Source organism: Sarcophilus harrisii, chromosome 2, assembly GCF_902635505.1.
Source record: "Sarcophilus harrisii chromosome 2, mSarHar1.11, whole genome shotgun sequence".
In the NCBI taxonomy this organism is placed as follows: Eukaryota; Metazoa; Chordata; class Mammalia; order Dasyuromorphia; family Dasyuridae; genus Sarcophilus; species Sarcophilus harrisii.
The window spans coordinates 443358193-443382722 of NC_045427.1; the positions used below are offsets into that span (position 1 = coordinate 443358193).

Sequence of the window (24530 nt, forward strand, 5' to 3'; positions counted from 1 at the left end):
CTACTAATTGGTTATGGAACCTAGGACAACATCTCTCTTCTCTCCAAGGTTATTTTGTCACTTGAAAATGAAGGGGGAGCAGGAGGAGAATTGATTTCTAAAAGAACTAGTTCCAAGAGCTTATTTCCTCTTCTTTAATACCCTACTTCTAAGGTCCCTTTTAGCTCATTCTATTCTAAAAGATCATATTTTGATGACTTAAAAAAACTAGAAACTTCTTCAGTCCTATAGATACAAAGTTTTTCTTCAATTAAAAAGCACAAGAAATAAGTGGACAGGACCCTGGGAGTCCAAAAGACCTGGTTCTAAAGACCAGGCATTCCTGGATGTCTAACTCTGGGCAAATCATGTAATTTCTCTCAGTTCCAATTTGCTCAACTATAAAACAAGAACAATAGTGCCTCTTCCACAAAAGTATTTTGAAGATCAAAACCAATAATTTCTGTAAAGTGTTTTGCAAATATTAAAGCACCATATAAATATTAATCATTATTAGTAATATTCTTTTCACTAAAAGGCAAGAACTGAAAAATTAATCATTTTCTTTGCAGCTGCCTTCCCAAATATAACCACTGCCTACCTGAGAAAAAAAGATTCTTCTACTCTTTTTTATATACCCAAGAAGAATTAATTGAGATAGTTTCTTTCAAAGTGGATTCATCCACATTTGTGATCCAAAAGCTCTATAAAGCATAAATACTGTAGCACACACTATACACTGCACCACAAGACACACATTCAACAACCATAAAGCTTTTAAGAGTCGTTGGTAGTTATTCCCCTGGCAAATCACCCTGGCAGCATTCAATTACAATTTAAGAAACAGTTCCACCATCTAACCTAGACTTTTTTTTTTTTTCCCATAAAATAGGGCAGCAAAATCCAAAGCTCTAAGTGATTCTAGTCAAACATAAAAGTGGACACAGTTGCCTATTTGTTGCAGTAGCCCTCTAAAATGTATTTGAACTCTTAGATGAAAAAACTATACAATTAAAATCAAATTTGCCCTCTTTCTCTTAACAAAATGGCCTTAATCCCGGATGGGATAACTCCATAATCCATGGATTTTAAGAGAGGCCCACTTCCAAGAAGTTATACACTTAATGTTGACCACATTGATGATGAACACAATTTAAACAGAATATTTTCATATTTTCATTTCCTCCAAACTTGAAGTTTTAAAGTTGTCCAGAATGTTCTCCTATTAATAGATTATGAGACATAAATTCCCAGAATTTTTCAGAAATGGAAGGAACCTTAGAACACAGAATATTGGAACCCAAAGAATCCAGTCCAGTCTTATATTTCTAAGGAGACGCACAGACAAAAAAAGTAACTAGTGCAAGGTTGGACCACTAAGTAGTGGCAGAGTGAGGATCAGAACCAGGATCTCTCAATATCAGGTAAAAATTAAATCTACATAATAGCCTTATTGAAAACCAGAAGGCATCCCTATTCACAACACAGTCTTCCTGTTAGAAAGAGAGGGAATCAGATTGCTAAGTAAACTGATAAAGTAGTAATTGTCCAACCATTTCCATCACTTTTCATGTCTTTTTTCTATGTCAAAAGGCATAGTTTTGCTGTTATTACCAATATACCAATTACCAATGTACTACCAATGATTTTTCAAAGATATTCTTTTGTGTGTGAGATTTTAAAACACTTACCTGTCTGAATCTTTCAGGGCTTTTACTAAATCAGAATAAATGTGCTGCTCTTTCTTTAAAGCATGAATTAGCTCTTCATACTCAGATCCTTGCTTTTCCTAGAAATGACAACGGACACGACATTAAGGTAAAATTGTTAAAAGGATTATCTGTATACAACATCCAAACATATATACATGTAAGATCTGAAAAATACATAGTTAGAAAAACAACTATGCCAATCTTTGACTAAGTTAACAGTTAGAGACCACCATCTGCAGGAAGAGTAAGGAACAGTTATCTATCATCTAGTACAGAGTTGAAGCTGAAAGCTATTCATCCAACGTATAAACAGCTGTTATTTAAAAAGACTAATAGTTCTGTTATTTGCCTGTCATGAAACATTCACCCATCTTAGCAGTTGTTCATCATTTTTACAATAGTACAAAAAGTGCTTTTTATCAGCCCCCTCACTCTTGAAAATGTGGAAATTAATGATCCAACCAAAGTGATATGGCAAGAAAGGTATTTTGAGGACCTTATGCAAAGCATTAGCTTGCTAGGGGGAGAAATTCTGAAAATATTCTTTGGATGCAAGCTGAACTACTGCTTTTCTAGAACTAAAGTATTCTAAAAAAAAAAAAAAAAAAAAAAAAATGCTATTTTATTTCTAGTCCAAAAAGATTACACAATAAAATAAAGGCACTGGCTGCCAATTACTACTAGAAATGTCACAGTCTTATGGAAATCATGCAGAATGTCATAGTTCCTAACTGGAATTTGGGGGTCTACCACTGAAACATTTCTGCTTTAGCACATGATGTATATAACCAAATAATAAACAGATCCTGAAGACTGACCAGATAGATCAAGTCAGTTGTTGCTACTGCACCTTCCTCTCCACAATCTGCAGGTTATCTTTAGGGAGAGGGGGGAAAAACCAGAGTTGGGCCTAGTATCCCCTCTCCTGATCCACTCTGTGATCTAAAGGCTGCAGGGAAACAAAAAGTGAATGGTTTTCCTCAGAAATATCTTAGAGTTTTGTGTACAAGAAAAACCTAGCATGTATATAAGCATATATAAACAAAATGAATTCAAGATAATTTTGGAAAATAAAGTCCTAGGAGCCTGGGATTAGGAAAGGCTTCACTTATCAAGTTGCACTTAAGCTAAGTCTTGAAGAAAATCAGCGATTCCAAAAGGCAATGGTAAGGAAAGGGAGCATTCCAGGCTTTAGAGAAAGCAAATGAAAAAGTAGAAAAAGGAGATGGGACTTCACAATTGAGGAAGAGTAATTTAATTAAGTAGGTATGGATAGATCACCAAATGTATAAAGGGGAGTAATATGTAAGAAGACTGGAAAAATAGAAAGAGGTCATATGATAAAAGGACTAAAAACCAACCAAAGTTAAGAAGGAGCCATTTACTGAAGGGACAATAAGTGGACACAGTCAAACTTTTGCTTTAGAAAAATCAGTTAAGTGGTCCTGATGAATGGAATGGTAGGGAAGAGTAATTTTAATAAGGGTGACCAAATAGGAAGCTATTCAATAGTCCAAACAAGAGGTGATAAGGGCGCAAACCAAAGATGCCAAATGTGTGAGTGAAATAAAGACAAAATGTAGTGTTCTGGTTGGTTTTCTGGAGGTCTCTGGACTAGCCTTCTTTTTAGCAGAGTAATCACTACGAGAATAGCCAGGTGTTAAAGTCCAAAAGTCTTTATTGTCTCCTTCTCAGTCTATTTCCTTGCCTGGGGCCCAGCTAACTTTCTTGTGGCCTTCAGACAGGCCTTGGTCTCAGTGGAGAAATGCAAGAATCCAAACACCATGGTGGTGTGAGATGGAGTGAATGTCTCTCCTTGGCTCTGAGAGCTTGAGCTCCCACAACCAGTCCTCTGTATTCTCCAAGAATGTCTCGAAGCCCCTTCCAAGTCTGTCTCTGGCTGAGTTTGTCTCAGTTTATATGCAGTATACCAAGTATAAACCAATCATTATATCACTAGGGAACAACATTATTTGTTGTAAGATTAAATCAATCATATTGAACTAGAGAACTATTAATCACCATGCTAAAGTAGATAACTAACCATTGTCTTATCAATTCCACTGATTTAACACCTTGTAAAAATCCTTATTTAAATACAGAGTTCTGGCCCATAACAACAAAAGATACAGAATTTATTTCCCCTCTCTAGGTCTTGATTTCTCTGTAAAATGAAGACATTAGGCTAATGATCTCTAAGTTTATTTCTGAGTCTAAAATACAGATTCTATGAATTAATTATGTGAAAATTAAAAAGCAAAATGGATAGGGAACTGGCCTTGAAATCAGAAAATCATATGTTCAAGTTCAACCTCTGGCACATCATGGCTACAATCATTTATGCTCTTGGGGCCTCAGAAAACTTTCTAAGATGCTGTCTGAGAGCAAGTGTTGATCTGTGTTAGAAGAGGGAACTGTTCACTGGGATTATAAGTAGACTGATGAAATCCCATAACAAGTCTGGTCTTAAAAAGTACTGATGACATGAATGTTAAAAGGAGTTATTTCTGAAAATATTTTGTCTAGCCTAAGGTAAGCCAATGTAAGTAAACCTCTCGCTAGGGGAAAAGTGCTCACCCATGTTAGCTAAATTAACTGCAGAGATTTAGGATGCTATTTCATAAATTACCTCAATGTAACACAATAAATCATACCCCATTAGAATAAATTCACTTGGCTTCTTCAGAAGAGCTGATTAAACTAAAGGCTTCATCTGGAATAGAATTCAAGTACCAAGAAGCTTAGGCAAGAACAAGAAATGATGAATTTATACCTCATCAAAATCAGGAAATAAACCAGTCCAACAGACAAGTGTCTATCATCAACACAAACTTCAATGGTCCAAGTGAAACCACTACAATATGTTCACCACAATCCTAAGAGAGAAAGCTCAAGTAGAAAAGGGAATCACTTCTCAACAGTGAAGAAGACAGTCAATAAACAGCTTTATCAATTTAAATAGTTATAAAATGTCAGCAGCCTACTTACAAGTGCAAAAATTCTATTTTTAAGACTTATTACCCACAATGTTTCTTTTTTTGTTTTATTTTTATTTTTTTATTATAGCTTTTTATTTACAAAACATATGCATGGGTAATTTTTCAACACTGGCCCTTGCAAAATCTTCTGTTCCAACTTTTCCCCTCCTTTCCCCCATCCCCTCCCCTAGATGGTAGGTAGTCCAATATATGTTAAGTATGTTAAATCCAATATATTTTGATGCATAAGAAAAATTGGATCTAGAAAGAAAGAAAAAAACGTGAGAAGGAAAACAAAAAATATAAGCAAACAATAATAGAAAGAGGGGAAATGCTATATTGTGGTCCAAACTAATTTTCCATAGTTCTCTCTCTGGGTGATTTTCTTCTTTATTGAACAATTGGAACTAGTTTGAATCATCTCATTGTTTAAGAGTAGCTACAATGTTTCAACCATATCAACAACTTCAGCACCAATTATGACTCTGACTACAACTTAAATATCATAAAGATACCTGCTTCCTATATTATTCAATACCCTATCATCCAACATTCACTCTCAAGTTCTTACAATATTTAACATAATGACAAAGGACAAATTACACTGATTATAATGTGTCCCAAATCTGCAGAGATGACAATCATAATGATAATAAAAATAACAAATATTTATATGGCACTTAAAGGTTTGCAAACTTACAAATCTTACATATAGTATTTCATTTAGAACATCAAACAACAAGCTGAAATTTTTGAAGGAATGTTTTTGGAGAAAGGAAAATAAACACACACACAAAAAAAAAAAAACCCTATAATGTAACAAATCAAAATTCTGAAAATTTGCAATTTGAAAAAAAAAAATTAGTCTGACCATGAATTCATTTTACTGTAAATCTTCATATGTTTTTAAAAACAAAATGTGGCCTACTTGAAATTTACAAAACAGAGTATATTTTAAATGGACACTCAATTTAAGTATGAAAGATCATATAGAAGAAAAAAAAACCTGCATTATAAATGGAGGTATTTTCACAATTATTTCTAGGGGAAAAAGTCTTACCAAATAAGGGATAAAAGAGATAATAAATAAATAAAGTAGGTAATTAGGATTTCCTGAAACTGAAAAAGCTCTTGCCAAACAAAATCTATACAGCTAGGAAATGGTAGGAAACTGGTGAAACAGAAAAGTTTGCAACAAATATTCCTGATACAGGTCTGATATCCAAGACTAAAAGATAATTAATATAAATATAAAATGGACCAAGAGTCATATAACTCTTGGTCAATAAATATGAATAAACAATTACTATCTAATAACAGGAGGCAGTTAGGTTGGATCAGTCAATTGATAGCTGGGCTTAGTCAGAAAAACTTGAATTCAAATCCAGCCTCAGACACTTACTAGCTCTATAATCCTGGGTAAGTTTGTCTGCTTTAAGGGAATATCAATTCAAGTATCTTTACCAAGAAAACCCCATGGACCACACTAGATGAGACATGGCTAAACAACAATCTAGGAACAATCATATCAAAGACTGATCCAAATCATTTATAATGGAAATAAAAATTAAAACTACTCAGTTTCACCTCACAGCAAGAAAATTTAAAAAATATGATAAAAGAGAAAAAAGTTTATGCTGGAGGGATGATAGAAAGATAGGCAGAATCAGAAATGGTTTGTAAAACCATGAAATGGTCCACCTATTCTGGAAAGCAATCTAAAGTTATGCAAAAAAAAGATGTGCCCTGTGACTCAATGTTATTACTGCTGGATATATCTCCCAAGGAGGGGCAAGACAAAAGGAAAGGTTCCATATACACAAATATATTCATAGCTACACTTATTGTGGTAGTACAGAAATGAAAACAAAGTGTACAGAGAGTGGCAAATGGAAGTGCTACACATTGATATCATAGAATATTACTGCAAGAACAAAAACCAGCAAATATGAAGAATTCAGAAAAACATAAAATATGAATTGAAGAGTAGACAACACCAGAACCATGAAAACAATATATGATGTCTATGATATCACCTGAAAGAACAGATAAAACTATGTATGTAACTTTAATAACCAACCTTAGCCCCAAAGAATAATTTAAAATATACATTTCTCACTGCAAAGATGAAGAATGAGGTCTAACAGTATAGAGTATTGCACAGATTATCAGACATGGTTAATGTGTTGGATAGTTTAGCTGAATTTTTTTTTCCACCTTTTTTAATTGTTGTTACAGGAGATAGTTTGTTGGATAAAGCTAGCAGAAGGAATATAAGTAAAAATTAGTGTGATATGGAAACAAAAAATATGTAAGAAAAAGTCAAAAAAGCTAAATAATACCAAACTGCATAAAGTATGACAAACTAGTTCTATAGATCATAAATCTCATAACATAACCTTTTTTTTTATTATACCTTTTTATTGACAAAACATATGCATGGGTAATTTTTCAAAATTGATCCTTGCAATCACTTCTGTTCCAACTTTTCCTTTCCTTCCCTTTACCCCCTCCCCTAGATGGCAGGCAGTCTCATACATGTTAAACATGTTAAAGTATATCTCAAATACAATATATGTGTATATATTTATACAGTTCTCTTGTTGGACAAGAAAAACTGGATTTAGACAGGTAAAAATAACCTGGGAAGAAAAACAAAAATGCAAGTAGTCCACACTCATTTCCCAGTGTTCTTTCGCTGGGCATAGCTGGTTCTGTTCATCACTGATCAATTGGAACTGAATTAGATCTTCTCATTGCCAAAGATAGCCACTTCCATCGGAATAGATCCTCATATAGTATATAAAATAACCTTTTCAATAGTTTAGGGATCTGAATTTCACTGAGATGGGCACTCCTTTTCCCTTTCTCAGATTCCAAATCTACAATTTGACAGACTGTGTATGAGTTGCTACAGCCAAAAACAATTGATCACCTGGTGGCCAAACATCTAATGATGATGATCGTTTCTGAATTTAGCAAATCTGGCTCCTGTATAGGAAAACACTGTCTGTTACCAGATCTGTATTTGAAGCCTTTCCATCTTAGGGCTCACCAGCCCTCACACATATGATTGTGTGTGTACAATCACATCATATATGTGAGGAGGGAAGATAGTATAATCACACAAAAATTAAAGATCAATTTTGTAGACATAAATATGATAAATAAAAATGGGATTCACTACAAACAAGTCAAAATTATTCATCAAGTTTAATAAATTTTTTGTTTCAAAATGGCTATAGTAAATATCTCCCCTTATCCATGTCCAAATCTGGGCCCATCATGCCACTTTGAGGCTATCTCCATTACTTTCTTCCATCTCTCTCCAAAATCAAAGTCCCCCTCAACTCTCCTTTCCTCCCTCCAATCAGGATTCTGGAGTCTAGATGAAAGAGACCATAGCAATAATTTGTCCCAACAGTATCAAACTCAAACAGAAATGGGCAACACACAGACTTAGAAAACCACAAATTATCTGTGTAATTCCTAATGAAATTTTTTTTCTGATTTCACTTCTGATCTAAACCTATCCCTTCATTTTATAGATAGGGAAATTAAAAGGCAGAAGGCTAAGTGATCTATCCAAACCTGCAAAATAAGGAATGGATCTTATATGAACTGCTACAAAGTAAAGTAAGCAGAACTAGAATAATAATCACAGTAACTACAATAATATAAATGAAGAGAAGCCCAATTCTGAATAATTATACTGACCAATGTGTGGCCCAAAATAGAAACAGAAAAATAGAGCTCTAGAAAATATAACATAAGATTTTGTAAGTAGTCACTTTAGCAATTATTTTGAGTTAATTATTTTTCTTTGTTATAAGAACAGTTTCAAATTCCAGGGCAGGAAAAATATACAGAAATGATCATAAAGTAAAAACAGAAGACATCAATAAAACATTTTGTTTTGGGTGTGTAGTTCAGTTTTTGTTTTTAATGAAAAATCAGGGTTAGCTCCAAACTGAATTCAGGTCATTGCAAGAAAGAGACCAAAAAATATGCCCTTTGAAAACTGTCATCAGGTACATTTTTATTTCAAGAAAGCAGACTCACCCACACAAATTAAAAAACATCTTAATACTTTTCTGTAGAGTTTGACCCAATTTAGTCAAAATCAGCCAGGTTACATTAAAATTATATGGAACAAAGGTAGACAAGCAGAAAAATAAACACAAAATCCCAATCACATTTGAGTTAAAACAGACTTCAGACATAGGATCACAAGCTTTTAGTGATTAGAATAACCAATTCATGACCAGGCTGGAAACTCAATTTTCCGAATATTTCAAGTTTGGAAAACTAACAAAAGAGTATATAATTAGAACTTACAGAGAAAATGGCCTTTTTTTTAAAAATAACTCTTCCCTTTCTAAGATTTCCTATTACTTCACATCCAATGTAATGCTAGAGGCCATCTTATCTCCTAAATATCCTTTGTATAGCTAGCCAAAAGACCCACAACCTGTAAATTTATTTATTTCCCAAGAAGAGAGCCTGTGGAAAACAAGTAATACTCTCACTCTTCAATCAGGAGGTGATTTTCCAGCTTCCAGGTTAGGTTGTCAAAGTCCCAATGCCATGGAATGAAGGTTATTAATCTATATGAAGAAGATAATGCCATCAAATTCACTACCACATTGTAAGGTTTAATTAGTGGCAAGAAAGCACTTGGAGATCTCCTTGGATCACAGCGGCTTCCACTTATTCCCTATAAAAACAAATTCAGAAGTAAAATTCAGCTGAGCTTACCTCTGAGGATAGGGCTTTTTTGACTGATAGCTGTTGAGCATACTTTTCTGTTAAGTCTTCGTTCTTCAATTCAAGATCTTCCTTAGCTTTTAAAAGATGATTTAGCCTATTACAAAGCTGTTCAAGTTCTACATCTTTTTCTTTGATCTTCCCATCGAGTCGCTAAGAAAACCAAGGAATGCAAAGTCAAGTATTTACCATAGCAAAAACATGAAACAACTGTCACAAGAACATAATATTTTGCTTTTTTTTTAATGATACCTAGTTCTAGAAATAATTCCCCCTTTACCAAATAATATTCATGTAATAAATGAACATAATTCTATTCTATTTTGATTAAATTATTTCTCACCAAATGTGAAGTTTTCCCAAAGGATAATTCTGGCTATGGTAGTATGCCATTAACGTGTAGAAAAGGACAGAGAAGTGACAATCATTATAAACCTTCTTCGTACTATATTACTAATGTAGCCTTATTCTATTATCAAAAAAATGCATTCCTTGTCATATCTGCTTCTAATAAGATAAATCTGTGATTTACTTCTTGGGTGCAGCAAAGCCAACTGTCTCTTTTAGAAGATTATAAAGCCTGACTCAAACTAGAAAAAAATGTGTCTATGAACATTAAAAACTATCTCAAATTTTTCCCTATCTGCTGAGAAGATCTGAGGTCCAGCTGGAAAATATAGTTTCACAGATCACTCTGGATATAGCAGGAATGTTTCTTTGTGAGCATGTGCAATAAATTTCCTCTGTCCCCATCCCATAATGTGTTAGGTCCCAATAACTAAATCCCTCAATAAGCTGGTTCTACAGATGTAACACATAAACAGAATTCAAAAAGAAACTGCATTAATATAAACATGGACTTAACTACATGAAGTCCTTTCTGGCTCTAAGCCTGTGAAATATAATGTATCTTAGCAAATTTAGCAAACAGGTATTAAACATGCATTTTGCACAGCACTGGATCAAATACTGTGTATGACAGAAAAAAGAAAGATGATCCAGTTCCTAAAATTACGGATCTTATAATTTATAGATATATCATATCCTAACATTGCAAATTGCTTCAAGAAGAAAAGATAATTAGGGACAATTACATTATAGGATGAAGGAACACCACCATAAAAGTTAAAAATCAGTGATTTTTATCATGTTATAGAAGCTAAAGATCCATAATAAAATATTCTAACTTGGATGTGAAGCAATGAATCCAATGATACAATAGTACAGTCTTCTGATGTTATGGTGAAGTTTAAGTATAGTGAAATAAAGATGATGTTGCAACAACAGTGGTTTAGGCAATACAAGAAAATAAACCCGCAATAATAAGAATAAGGTATATAAACCAAATATATAACTATTATTTTTTTTAAATCACAATATGTGTATGGAAAATTCTTCTAAATGCCATGTAAGGTACAAGATAGGAAAACACTTCTTTTAAAGAAAACAGACAAGGCAGTTTCTCCATGTTACCTCCCATCGCAATACTCTGATCTTCAAACCCATTCCTAATACACACACACACACACACACACACACACACACGATAAAACATACAAGAAAAACAAATATTTGTACCTGCAATAAGATATCCTTCTGATTGACATTGTCTGTTAAGCATTTCATAACTTGTTCCTGGCTCTGCAATTTCTGATTACATTCACTCAAAAGGATACTGTAACGTTGTTCCACTGACTTCTCTTTCTCAATCATTTCACCATGTAATTTCTCTACTTGATTTCTAAGGTCCTACAAACAAACAAACAAACAAACAAAAAACTTGGAATTAACTTTACAAAAATTTCAAAGTAACAATATGTAATAAATTAACTTTGTCCACCTTCTTTCTAATTAGTAGAGTAAAGAATGTATTTGGTACATTTGGTAATGTATTTTACCAAACCCAGGTCTTCCCAATTCCACAGAAAGCTCTCTCCCCACTAATTACACTGCCTTCCCAGAGGAACTGTAATGCTCCTGATGTTTACAAGGTATTCATGAGAGACAGCATTTTACAACAGAAACCAACACTGGACCAGGACAAAAGAATCAGATTTGACTTTCTTTCTTATCACCTGCTAGTCATGTGATGATGGACAGTTACCTCCCCTTACTGAGTTTGTTTCATTGTCTGCAAATTGGAAGGAATGGGGACAACTAGTTGGCACCTAATGCTGGAGTTGGGAGGACCAGGTTCAGATCCTTATTAACTAGATGACTCTGTCTTCTTTATCCCTGATTGCCTCCACAAAAAAAAAAAAAAAGACTAAAACTAAAATAGATTAGAGTCACAAAATGCCAAATTTGGCTTTCCATATGCTTTTCTATGGCTGGTCTGAGACCTAAGAATGATTTTCCCAAGAGAGCTAAATCTGGTCTGCTACCCTGCAGCCTTGCTTTTATATACTAGTAAACTAAGAATTTTTTCATTTTTAAATAGTCATGTTATATTTCAAATATAAAACCCATTGGTAACTATACTTAGCCTTCTGGCCATGGCAACATCTGGACGGCTAAAATCCCTTTCTAGACCTAATGTTATTATCACTCTGTGCATATAAAATGCTTCCATGTGGCATAATGGATAAAGCGCTGGACTCAAGAGGCAAGAAAACTTGAGTTCAAACCTTCCTTCTGATATTTACTAGTTGTATGACCCTGAGCAAGTTACTTAACCTCTCCTCTCAAGCTCAGTTTCTTCATTTGTAAAATGAGAATAATAGTAGATCTGTCACAGGGTTGTTGTGAAAACAGGATGAGATAATGTTTGTAAAGTGCTCTGCAAACCATATAAATGTCAGGCATCAACATCATATTTTATTGTGCAACATGTTAAGATCACTCAGTTCAACATATACTGTCACTGATCATGCAAAATGAGCCATAATGATATAATGATGAAAGTGCTTTCTAAATATAACACATTATAAAATGTAATATATTATTATTTCACAAATCAACTTTAAAATAAATTCCTCAAAATAAGTTGGCAGAAGTAGGTCTTCATTATTTTCTAGAAGCCACTCCTGACTTTCCTGTTTCTCCATAGTCCCTGTTCTCTTCCTTCCTCAAATAATCTTGTATTTACTTCACTCTGTCTAAAATGAATTCTTCAGTAGAATGTAAGCTCTTTAAGGGCAGGGACCATGTTTCACATTTGTCTTTATATCTCTAGTACTTGAACTAGTACCTTCTACATAGCAAGTTCTTAAGTAGCCACTCAAAATGGAATGAATGTAACCATTCCTCCACTCTGCCATTCTAAGAGGTAAATTTAGGAAGGTGACCTCCCATAATCCATATTATGCACCTCTAAAGATTATAGTTCAATCAATCCCATAGAACAAGCAATTAGAAGCAAAAAAAAAAAAAAAAAAAAATTGTTTCTTTTTCTTGTTCTCTCCTTCACCTTCCTTCTGTCTCCTCCCCCTCCCATCCTACAATTAGTTCTCCCCCTATCTTACAAAGGAATTATAAATGATCACATAAATGGAAATGTAGAGGGTATAAAAGCCCACTGCACTCATTGCCTATTTTTAAAAGATGTTTTGAATTGAAATGTCACCATAGCCTTCCTCTAACAAATTATATCTCATGGATACGGCAAAATCAAAAAGATTCTATGAAATGTTTAACACTGATCACTTCGTTCATCAACCTTCTGATTATTCATATCAAATGAGACATAAAACAAGGAGATATAGGCATGCCAAAGATGAATGCCACTGACATGAAAGATCTCAAACACAGAGCTCAAATTAATGAAGGATCTCACATAGATGGCAAGATCCTCTAGAAGCTCCTGTCTTCAAATGACATGACACTGGATGTACCAAGTTCTAGATCATTGAAGAAATCCATATTTACTCAAAAGAAGTGGACATAACTGAAAAAAAAAAAAAAACAAGTAGACAAAGAAAACCTATTACCCAGACTAGTAATATCAAACTCATAAAACTGAACCAGATTAAAATATGATTAGAAAATGTTTAAGCAAAAAAAAATTTTTTTAAATACTGTAATATACAGAGACTCTGCTAATTTGTGATTTGCTAAATCAATATGCAACCTTCAGTGTTCTGTTCCTTATTTGAATTTGACATCATGGTCTAATCTACAATATGCACATAAATGGATAACCCATTGAGTTTACCGATGGAGATATTTATGTGTTACATAGATACTGTATTTGAACAATAAGATGGGCCCAGAATTAAACAGAAGGGTGGGCTGGATTAATTCTGGAAATTGCAATGTACTTTTAATAACTTTTCACTAAAATAAAGTCCCAACTCTAACAATATTTTTCCAGTGATACTACAAAGTTATAAATCATGAAATGCTATAGTCTCTGAAGAATTAAACATGAAAGTTAGTGAAAAGAAGAACAGAGAAGCACCAGGTAGGTGAGAACAGATCAAAACATTACCAATCAAGAACGTAACATAACTGTAAGCATAAAAGAATTCATCAAAAAGAAGTGATTGGAAAAGAAAGTAAACTGGTTATGTATGTCAAGAGCAGAGGATAAAGAAGAATTTTCTGGTCACTTGACATTCAAAATGACAGACAAAATAGTGAAGTTGTCAAGATCTGCCTTTGGTGTTTTCTCCAAATTAGCATATATGCTTTATTAGTACCAATATAAAGTTAAGAGAAATTCTGACAAATAATTTTTTTTCTATTGCTTTCAACTAAAAATTGACCACTTGGACCACTTTCAGGTTTTAATGCTATGGTTTTTTCTTAAAAGTTTTTAGATCATACATGCTATTTTTTATATTACAATACAATCTGAAAACTCCAAAGGCAAAAAAATACTTGTTATATGCAAAGTTAAAAAAAAAAAAAAAAACAACCTAATACACTATCAGCAAATTACATATCTTTAACACTCAAGATCACCACAGGATGTCAACCAAATATTGTGATTTGGCTACTTTAAAGAAATCACAGTTTACCATTATGGTTTAATACTTTAAAAAAAAAATCTGTAATATCCTTGATATAGGCACTTATTCAAAATGGAGATCACTATCCATCTACCTCTTTTCCTTCTGCGAGACTCTTGACCATGTTGTATTTTTGCATACAAGTCATTGTAGTCAGCTTTGCCCATTAGGGTAGGTATTTATCTTTATGTTAAGTAACCTAATGTACAGTGCCTAGTATCTAGGCATTCATATACAGTGTCTAGAGTGCAAGGTGGCGTTTTGATGCTGAAAAAATGTTTGTTGAATGAACAGCAAGGAATTATGAATAAATTTTTCTAATAATAATTCTTTCTTATTGAAATATTTTTCTTTCCATAAACAGATGTCTTTTTGATACAAAATACTTCAAAGCTAGAGCAATTTGGTAATGAGTGCTCAAAATGTCTGAGCTAGAAATTCTTTTGTAATTAAAACATACATTCTTAGTGCCACAATATCACAAATCTTTCAAAATATGTCACATCCCAAAGGACACTGTTCTTACTAAAAACCAAGACAATAATGCAGATAGATTCAAAAAACTTAAAGAGCAGAAGTCAGAAGGGTATGTGTGGAGAATGACTCTCCATTGTCATCAACTTGCCGCATCACCCCAATTTGCTTAGCAATAGATGGAAGTCATTCGTATCTAACTCTCCTAAGTTTGGAAGGAAAAACTGAAAGGAATGCAAAATACTTTGTTAAGCAATTTGTGTTGCTCTTTGTATTTGCAATAAATTTATATGCTGTCCTTGAAAGATCATTCAATTTTTGCCTTTTAATTTTAAAAATGTTTATATAACACATTAAATAAAGAATGTGTGCTCTTCAAGTATGCAGTAATTACAAATCCACTTAAATAATTTTCTGAACTCTATTCCTTTCTTTATGCAAACTTACATCAGTACCTTATTTTAGATGACTGCTTCAACCTCTATTCTGTGGGTATTCAGTACCAATTTGTTCTTCCTTCCTTTTCATTTGATTTTTAAAATTTTAATTCAACCACTTAGATTAAGGAACTTCATTCATTTTAAATAAAATGCATTAATGTAGGGCTACACTTTTCTCATTAACACAACACCATCAGAATTTTCACTACACAACCATACAAGTTTTCTTCTTCCAGTTGTTGTTGATGATAATAGACTAATACACTATCCTCGCTATACAAAGACTACATTTTAAGTTTTTGTTTCTACTAATGAGAATATGGTCTACAATGAGATATTCCTGTTTTTTTTTCCTGTCACATATACAGACCAAATATGTTCATACAAATAATGTTGACTAAGTTAAAGGGTGAATTTATAATTGTCTTATAAGATTTTTCTGGGAAAAATTAAATCAAACCTAAAATCACAGAATGTTAGAGCTAGAAAAGGTCTTAGATATCTAATAGACCAAATCCTTCATTACATATGGGAAAATTAAGACCCATAAAGGAAAACTGATTTATTGAAGGCCACATAAGTTAATAAAGAACTAGATGTCTATTTAAGTCTCATGATTTCCCTGGTCAGTATTCTTTTTCCACTATATTATGCTGCCTTCTCAATCTCAAACTTAAATATAAAAAATTTTGAATCAAACTGAGGCTCCCAAAAACTAGCTTGAATTGATATTCTAAAGATTCTATTTTATCAAGGAGCAGAAAAGGATAATTATAAGTTTTAAAAATAATTGCTAAAAAGGTAGTGTAGTTCTTAGTCTTCCCCACAGTAATCCTGGATTCACTAATACCAGCATCACAACTGAGTTCAATGATCAACAAGAAAAATTAGTGTTAAAACAAATTATAATTTTCTCACAACTGAAAAATCATATCCAAAACCATACTGAGATTTCATGTTCAATCTCCTCATTTTATAAGTGAGGGAAACAGAACCCATAGAATTTAAGTAATTTACTCCAGTTCCTACAAGAAATTGACAGAGCTCTTATCTGAAGCCAAGTTTTCTAAGTCCAAATCCAGTGTTCTTCCACTAGACTGTTTCTACTTTAGATGATGGGTCACTACTTTCTTGACCACTCCCTAAAATGGTACAAAATGAAGTCAAATTGGGTTTTTTTTTTTGTTTTTCATTTATAGATTTATCTTCCTTATGTTCATAATATCTGTGCTTACAAGTGATAGAACAGTAGCCTGGCAAAAAAGCAGATCAGACCAGCTTGAATTGCCAAATCTGAGACCTAGGCCTTTTCTACAAATTCCTTTGGGTCTAGCAGCCCATGGATATGTTAAAGAGAAGGCAGGGATGACTTAATGAAAAGGAAGACTGAGTGGGTAACTGCCTCAGAAGAGAAAGAACAGCTACCACAGAAACATTAATAGTGCCTGCCTTGCCTCATTTCCCCTACTCTGCACAGGTGGAATTATAATAAGCAATATGTACCAACGGAAGGTGCAGAGACTTCAGTTCCTCCTTTTATAGAGGGAAGAGAACTTGGAATTGATAACAGAGAAGTTATGTTGTGTCCAGCAGTCAATTATGTTTTGTTTATATTCACTTACACCACACATAGAGTAAGTTGTTGTCATCATCATCATCATCATCATTAACATTTAAATCAAGTCTACTTCGTGCCAGATATTGTGCTAAGCACTTAAAACATACTGTTTCATTTGATCCTCACAACAACCCTTTGGGAAGTCACTTTATTATTCCTCTTTTACAGATAAGAAAACAGACAAAGTAAAGGTTAAATGTTCTGCCCAAGATCATAGAGCTAGCAAGTCTAAGAGGCTGGATTTGAACTTGGGACTCTGTGCTGCCAGCTGCCCTATCCTACCCCAAAACAAATAACCTACTATTTTATTTTAATCTTTGTATCTCTTAAAGCACCTACCAAAGTGTTATTAAACTCAGTAGGTGCTTCTTCATTCCCTTCTTTGCATAGGTTAGGGCCAAGATAAGGAATATTACATATGCTGACAGTCTCAGTTGATGTTGATAAACTTGACTGAACTGCTTTTTTTCCTCTTTTTTTTTATTTTTTATTACATGACATGACTCACTGCATGAAAATGAAGGAGACAGATTCAGAATTAAAAGTGATGTTAAAAACAAAAGATATCACTAGGACAAAAATATACTAAATGTTTATTACATTTTTGAATAAAGAAAAGAATTCCTTAAAAGTGGGATCCCTTACTAGAAAATAAACTCCATTATGGTTGAAGTTATTTTTTTATCTAAACTCTGCATCTCCTCTAATGGCTAACACAATGTTCTGTACAAAATAAGCACTTATTAAGTAGTTGTCCCATGAATAAAAAAGAAAAATCACATTCAATAAATATAAAGCAATAAATCTCAGATTATTATCAAATGTTCTCTTTTGATGTTGTATAGTGGAAAGAAAGCAAGAGATCTACAGCTAAATCTAGGCTCTACCAGATCTGTGATCCTAAGCAAGTTTCCTAAACTATAGGTAGGGGTTAAGGAGAAGATGAGAAGCAGGTTAAATGATCTCCAGGTTCTCTTTCAGCTGTAACAATTTGAGGTAGCATGATAGTGAATTAAACACACTGGAAAGGAAGTCAGAATACTTGAGTTCAAATTTTATTTCTATCACCTACTAGCTAAGTAAACTTGGAAAAGTCCCTTTATCTCTCTGAGACGAAATCTCACTTGCCTTACCAGTAAAATGGGGGCGAGGGGGAGGTAAAAAGACATTTGTATGACCAGTCTCCTAAAGCTGCTGACAAGAAAATTGTATGCTGACTGTAAAGCATTAGAGAAACATTGAGTCATTATTCTCATGAACTCTAGATACATCAAAATATTAAAATGTTATGAATTCTACTTTCAATGTATTCTATAATGACAATAATGACTATAACACAAAAGCCATACTATGATGTTTCTCCCTACCTCTATGCCTTCATTTAGAATTCATTTCCCTTTCCCAAAATACCCTCTCATTACTTTTCTATTTATTTATATCTATCTTTATCTTTACTGTCTTTTAAGGTCCAATTCAAGTTCCACTTTTCCCAGAAAATTTTCCTTAACTATTCTACCTTTCACTCATTTTCCTTTCTTCAGGACTTCTGCTCTTCAATACTTATTTACAGTATCTTCAATATTTCACTGTTTTAATGTCTCTTAATATTACTTACTTACCTATGTTTAATTGAAGACTAAGACGATGTCTTACTCCTCACCCCAACAGTAACACACCTAGGGCTAAGTACATAGTAACTTCTTAATAAATACGTATTGGACTTTGCAAAGTGAAATTCTGAGAGATTAATGAAAAGTAGCCTAGTCTTTAAAAATGAGTCCATCCAACATGAAACGACTTTCTGATACTTTGATGTAAAGTTGGCCTATTTCGGGTCCAATCCAAGAGTGTTTAATTTCTAAATTTCACTCTAGAGTGATACATGTTATACTAAGATTTCAAGAAATAATATTAAGTGAGCAACTGAAATTTTCCATGCTTCCTACAAATTCCATTTCACTATCCTGTTAGAACATTCCGAACCAAAAGAGAGGAAAAAGTTTTGAATGCTACATCTGTCTCTTAACAAAAATAGAATTGTAGATAGAATATAAAAAGAGACCATACATACACATAAGATCCGTTTTGTATATTTACATAAGAAATAAGAGGACATATCCCTCATTTCTTTATAAACTGAATTTGCTAAAACTTTATCTTTAGTCAAAAAAAGATGAAGTTTTTCATCCATCAAACTTTATCTTATCAAGTTTTCTGTCAAAAAGTTGGCCAATCTTCTCAGGAATTGCCTTCCAATATTTGCACAAAAACTCACTCTGTAAAACTATCATTAATTTTAAGATACCCTCTGAAATTATCTCCACCTAATCAGTAGGAAATAAATCAATCTGTCTGTAAGTCTTCGGTGAACATCTCCTACAAGTACCTGGCCCTACACTAGGTGTTTTTTAAAGGACAAGAACAGGCAGCATAATGAAAGGGAAAGTGAAATGAAACATTTCAAATCCCAACTCTGCCACTTTCTGGCAATGTTTCTGTTGGCCAATTATACCTCTCCCTCCCCTGAGCCCCAATTTCGTGATTTTAAAAATTGGAATAAAAAACATTACTGACTACATAGAACTGAAATGAAGAAAGCAATCTGCAGAGAGCATTAAAATGTGAATTATTACGTGGAAGAACAATAAGATATGGTTCCTATCCTCAAGAAGCTTACAAATTGATATGGAAGAGAAGACTTCTTCAAAGATAAAAAGACTTCTTCAATATGAGTACTCCCCAAAAGTCTTCTAATACAGACTACAACCTCTCTATAACTTAGTAGATGACCTTCAAGATTAGCTGTGGTTGAAAAATTTATCTTGCAACCACCTTTTTGATGAGCCTCTCTGAACTCAGCTGGTCCTCAGGTGAGATATAGTTTATCAGTCCATCTATATCCAAAGCCTTTCCAATTTGCAGAACCTTCCAGAGCTTCTGTTCCACTTGCATAGTATCCAAGAACACAAGCCACCTGCAAGCCACTATGAGAAGTCCCAGAGTAGTACATAGGCTAGAATAAAAACAATGCTGAAAGAAAGGTGATAAATATGACAGAAATAGAGAAAAGAAGGATCAGCAAGGCTTATAAAGAGGGAAAGTGATATAAACAGGCTGGACTAATAGGACTTGGGACTGAATCTTGGCTCTATTACTTCTGATGTAGAACTATAAGCACTGGCTAAATAATCAATAGTCCACAAAGCTAATGAGGTAAAGCTTGATCAAATTTAGTCTAGAAAGTTTCCAAGGTTCCTACAGTTCTCAGACTCTCTAATACCTGTGTGACTTTTGGTAAATCATTTGATATTTCCGGACTAAAGTTTATTCATCTATAAAAAGAGAAGATTGAGGTGTGGTGGATAGAGCACCAGCCCTGAAGTCAGGAGGACCTAAGTTCAAATATGATCTCAGACACTTAACACCTCGTAGCTGTGTGACCCTGGGCAAATCACTTAATCCCAATTGCCTCAGCAGGGAAAAAAAAGAGAAGGTTGGATCAAATGGGCTCTAAAGTATCTTCTATCTGTTCTCTGGTGATGAGGATGGACATAGATTTTTAAAAAAAAAAAAAAAGTAATTTCTAATTAAAAAAAAAAAATCTACAATCATATAATTTTACATTGGTCATTCTGAAGAAACACAGTATCTTTGTTATAACAATATTTAGAAAGAAATCCTGAAATAGGACTCAAAATTCTAGCCGTCAATGTTCTCTAAATCCCCAAAGATGCCATTCCAACTTTAGATGGCATTAGCTGATGGGAGACTCTTCAAAGAGGATATTGGCATCTGAAGTGCCTGCTGATCCCTTCTCACAGGCCAGCGAAATGCTTCAGTATTACTCCAAAGAGGAGTGCTTTTGACTAGCTCAGTCTGGGAGGGAAAAAAAAAAAACAGCTTGAAAGGCACAGACAGACCCTTTTGTGAAGAACAAAGGTTACCATGGATGCTAGGGGAGGAAATATACTTTTTCTTGACTTGACTGGTAAATATGGACTCCAAGAAATCTTATTAATTAGAGATGCTGACTAAATGACGACACACTGTTACCCTCCTGATGGATAGGGACTAGTTTGGTGCTTTTGTCTGTTTTTGTAACCTCAGCTTTCAGCACTGAGCATGGCACTGATTGACTAGTGACTTATTACAAGAAAGACAACTCTGCACTTCTAATGGAATTAGGTTTTAAGAGACGTAATAGGTTCAAATTTCTGCTATGACATTGACTTTCGTGGCACACATGACCACAAGCAAATCACTTCACCTATGTGACCCTCAATTTCATCACCTGAAAAACAAGGATAATAACACTTACACTATCTTACAAGGCTACTGTGGAAAAAAAAAATTTGGCAAACGTAAAGCACTACAGAAATGTTGGTTACTATTGTTGTTGTTAGCAGTAGTAGTAGTTTTGAGTTGACAATTACTATGCAATTAATATACCCCTACTCTGGCACTCAGAAACTTAGGAAGGACTTAAAAGAGGCTACAATTTCCAATGACTGAAATTCCTCCAATATATCATTAAATACCACCTTATTCTTAAAAAAAAAAAAAAAAAAACTGATTGCCAGAGCTATACATCTAACTTAAATAGCCAAGAGATTTTAACCTTTGTTTTTAAAAAAAAAAAACTCACTTCCACAGGTTTGTGGTCTGATATACTTAACAGAAATGCAAAAACATTTTTTAAGATGGTGTGTTTAGATAACTATTTGCCAAAAAACGTTCCTAATGTTGTCACAATCTTATTTCCAGAAATCCATCAACCAGCATGAGTGTGAGAAATGCATACTAGAGATGTTCTAAGTCTAACTGCCCTAAAATTAAAACTGCTCTCTGTCAAAGCACACTAGATTAAGCCAGGCGGGTGAAAGGTACAACTTTAATTAGATTGTTGGTCTTCAGCCAGCAGATATGCCTCCTCGGAGTAAAAACAGCCAACTACCGAAGAACACACTTGTCAGGTAAGTTGACAAAGGCTCCAGTGACAGATGAGGGCATTAAACATAGTCAAGGGAATACTCTCTAAACTGATTTCTAATAAATGTTGCTTAAAGGGAGAAGAAAAACAATGTGCCTGCTCCCATCCAGCACCAAATACTGAAAATCACAGTAAAAGATCACACAGGTGAGAGAACGAGGCCCTCCCCTTCACTCACATCATTCGTCCTTGCTCTTTCGTTCCAGACATCAGAACAAAAAGGCAAGTGGAAGTTTCAGAGGGAGCCAAGGATGTGTGATTTCTGGCAGCTCCCCATTTCCAGCACAAAGAAGCTATGACACTAAGTGAAGCTAAGAAATAGATCCGGAAATACTGAATGAAAAGGCTCCTGAACTTGCTTTACAGTGATTTGGATCCCTCTGCTGGTATAAAATTACATAACAATGCTTTAAAAAAATTTTTTTAATAGATTTTTTTAATAGATTCTCCAATATTATTTTTCAGGTTGGTTGAAAAAAGACCATAAGGAAAGATGGACATTTAATGACCTAATGGTCAGAAACATGCCAGCTTGCTAAAAAGTCAAATCTACTTTATATAAAATGGCTCAAGATAATTAGGGCTTTTTAAAACTTGGAGTTACTGGAAAATCAGCCTAAAACATTAATTCACTTTTATTCTTGACACAGTCACTGAGGGTTTCAGGGTCATCATAATGAAAATTAGATCACAATACAGAAGTAACTGGCACAGTTAGTTAGTGGCAAAGTTAGGCCTAGAACCCAGCCCCCTAACTTCTAAAGATAAGAATATTCATGGCTAGGTACAGTGACAATGAATGTATATTGAATCCAGGTTGCATTCAAGGAACTGCTATTTGACTTTCTTACCACTTGCCTCTCCAGGTATATGTTCCAAGAAGAGAGCCTGTTAACAGAGGGACTTAAAATGAAAGTTTTATTGTATCATCTGCTTAGAGTAAAAAGTAAGATTGACTGGAAAACAAGAGACCCCTACTCAAATTGTAGCTTTTGGATGTCCTCATAACCTACACTGAAATTAGCATAGATGAACACACATTACCTGGAAAAAGATGATTTTCTGCTTGTTTCCATCTTAGCAGACAAGAAAATCATCACTGAACAAGATTCACAGACATCATTCCAAGATTTTATAAGGTCTTTCTTGGCATATTAAAAAAAAAAAAATCCCTTCCTTTACCTGCAACAGATTAGGTAACTGAAAAGGCTTGCCACATTCATAAGCAGCAAGGACTAGTGAGTAAGAGGCTCTTTAGTTAAAGTGCCTAGTTAACTGAAACAAACTGGTAAGATAATCTATATCTCTATAGATCTTATCTATTCTCCTATATTATTTTTCAGTTTGGTTCAAAAAAGACCATGAGATGGATAGACCTAAAGAACTGTGTTCTCCTGCAACATTCAGCATGCAAAATAAAAACCTTGGTTAAACTGAAAGATTCCATGCCATTTCCCAAGCACAAATCACTAGGCCTCAATTCTCAGCTTGATCAACTTAAGATTCTCAGACACCACAGAGATTCTTATCCTCAAATTCATGAACTTGTTTGTTTTTTTAATGCTATTATAATTATTTCAATGTAACTTTATGTATTTTATTTTATGGATTTAAAACTGCTTTGAGAAGGAGTCCATAGACTTCACTAGACTGCCAAAAAAGTTAAGCAGATGTGCTTTAGACAGACACAGAACTGCTGAAATGGGAGGAAATATTGAACTGTTCTAGACATGAGCAAATTCAGAAAATATTGAGTCAGCAGAAGTAAAGACCTTAGTACTAATCTACACTGTAAGAAAAGTTATGCAAAGAGGAAAATAAAGTGTCAAATTCCATCTTACTATAAAAACATTCTATATGGCTTTCAGATTTAGAAAGCTAGAAGGAACCTTAAAATACAGAAATGGTGACTTAAAGCAACCCTAAATTACAGAATGTTAGAACAAAAAGACAAAAACTTAACACCTGAAAGGGATTCTGGAAACCACCTAATCCAATGACTCATTTTACAAATAAGGACTCTGAGAACCAGAGAAGAGTGCTTCCCAGAGTGTTACACATTTTAACAGCAGATATCATGACAGAAAAGTTATCTTGGTTCAAGGCAAGTGTTATTTCCATCAAATCATTATGCCTTTCACAAAATAATATAATACAATAATCAAGCAAGAACAGCTATGGATGTTCTGATAAGGTATTTTTTTCATACACGCATGATATCTACCAGTCCCCTATACACCTCCAGGACTTACACAGAATCCACATTTTCCGTGAAACATTCCCCAAATACTCTAGCCCACAGTGGTCTTGCCTTCCTCAATTTTTGTGACATCAAAATTATCTTACATACTATTCTGAATCATTCATAAATGTTTTCGTGTGTGTGTGTGTATATATATGTGAAATCACTTTCAAATATATTTTCATCTGTTCCTTACAACAACGCTTTGAGTGAGACAGTATATTCAAATGATCAATTTACAGATGAGGAAACTGAGGCTCAAAAGGCTTAAGTACTAAGTGAAATATGGATCATCAAGAAGAATCATTTTAAAAGGACCTAAGTATTTGCATTTAGATTGTTCCCTTGTTGGTCTGACAAATTAATTCAAATTAGATA

General features: G+C 33.9%; 1 protein-coding gene and 1 long non-coding RNA gene across 12 annotated transcripts in view; one reads left to right on the forward strand and one right to left on the reverse strand.

Moving 5' to 3' along the window:
* The window catches only part of CDK5RAP2 (CDK5 regulatory subunit associated protein 2), a 159992-nt gene that overhangs the window by 78152 nt on the left and 57310 nt on the right, over positions 1 to 24530 (reverse strand). For all 9 annotated transcript variants that reach the window (XM_031954197.1, XM_031954201.1, XM_031954198.1 and 6 more), the window contains 3 exons: positions 11015 to 11185; positions 9428 to 9589; positions 1671 to 1768 (listed from right to left, as the gene is read on the reverse strand). In XM_031954197.1, coding sequence (XP_031810057.1) covers positions 1671 to 1768; positions 9428 to 9589; positions 11015 to 11185 — 431 coding nt within the window. The remainder of the gene's footprint in view (positions 1 to 1670; positions 1769 to 9427; positions 9590 to 11014; positions 11186 to 24530) is intronic.
* Positions 1264 to 22354, forward strand: LOC116421731. 3 transcript variants are annotated; one of them, XR_004232233.1, is made up of 5 exons: positions 1264 to 1403; positions 1688 to 1797; positions 13749 to 13838; positions 21685 to 21893; positions 22117 to 22354. It is a non-coding gene; the product is annotated as an uncharacterized LOC116421731 (long non-coding RNA). The 3 variants fall into 3 exon arrangements; XR_004232232.1 differs by lacking the exon at positions 22117 to 22354 and adding an exon at positions 21987 to 22115; XR_004232234.1 differs by lacking the exons at positions 13749 to 13838; positions 22117 to 22354 and adding an exon at positions 21987 to 22115.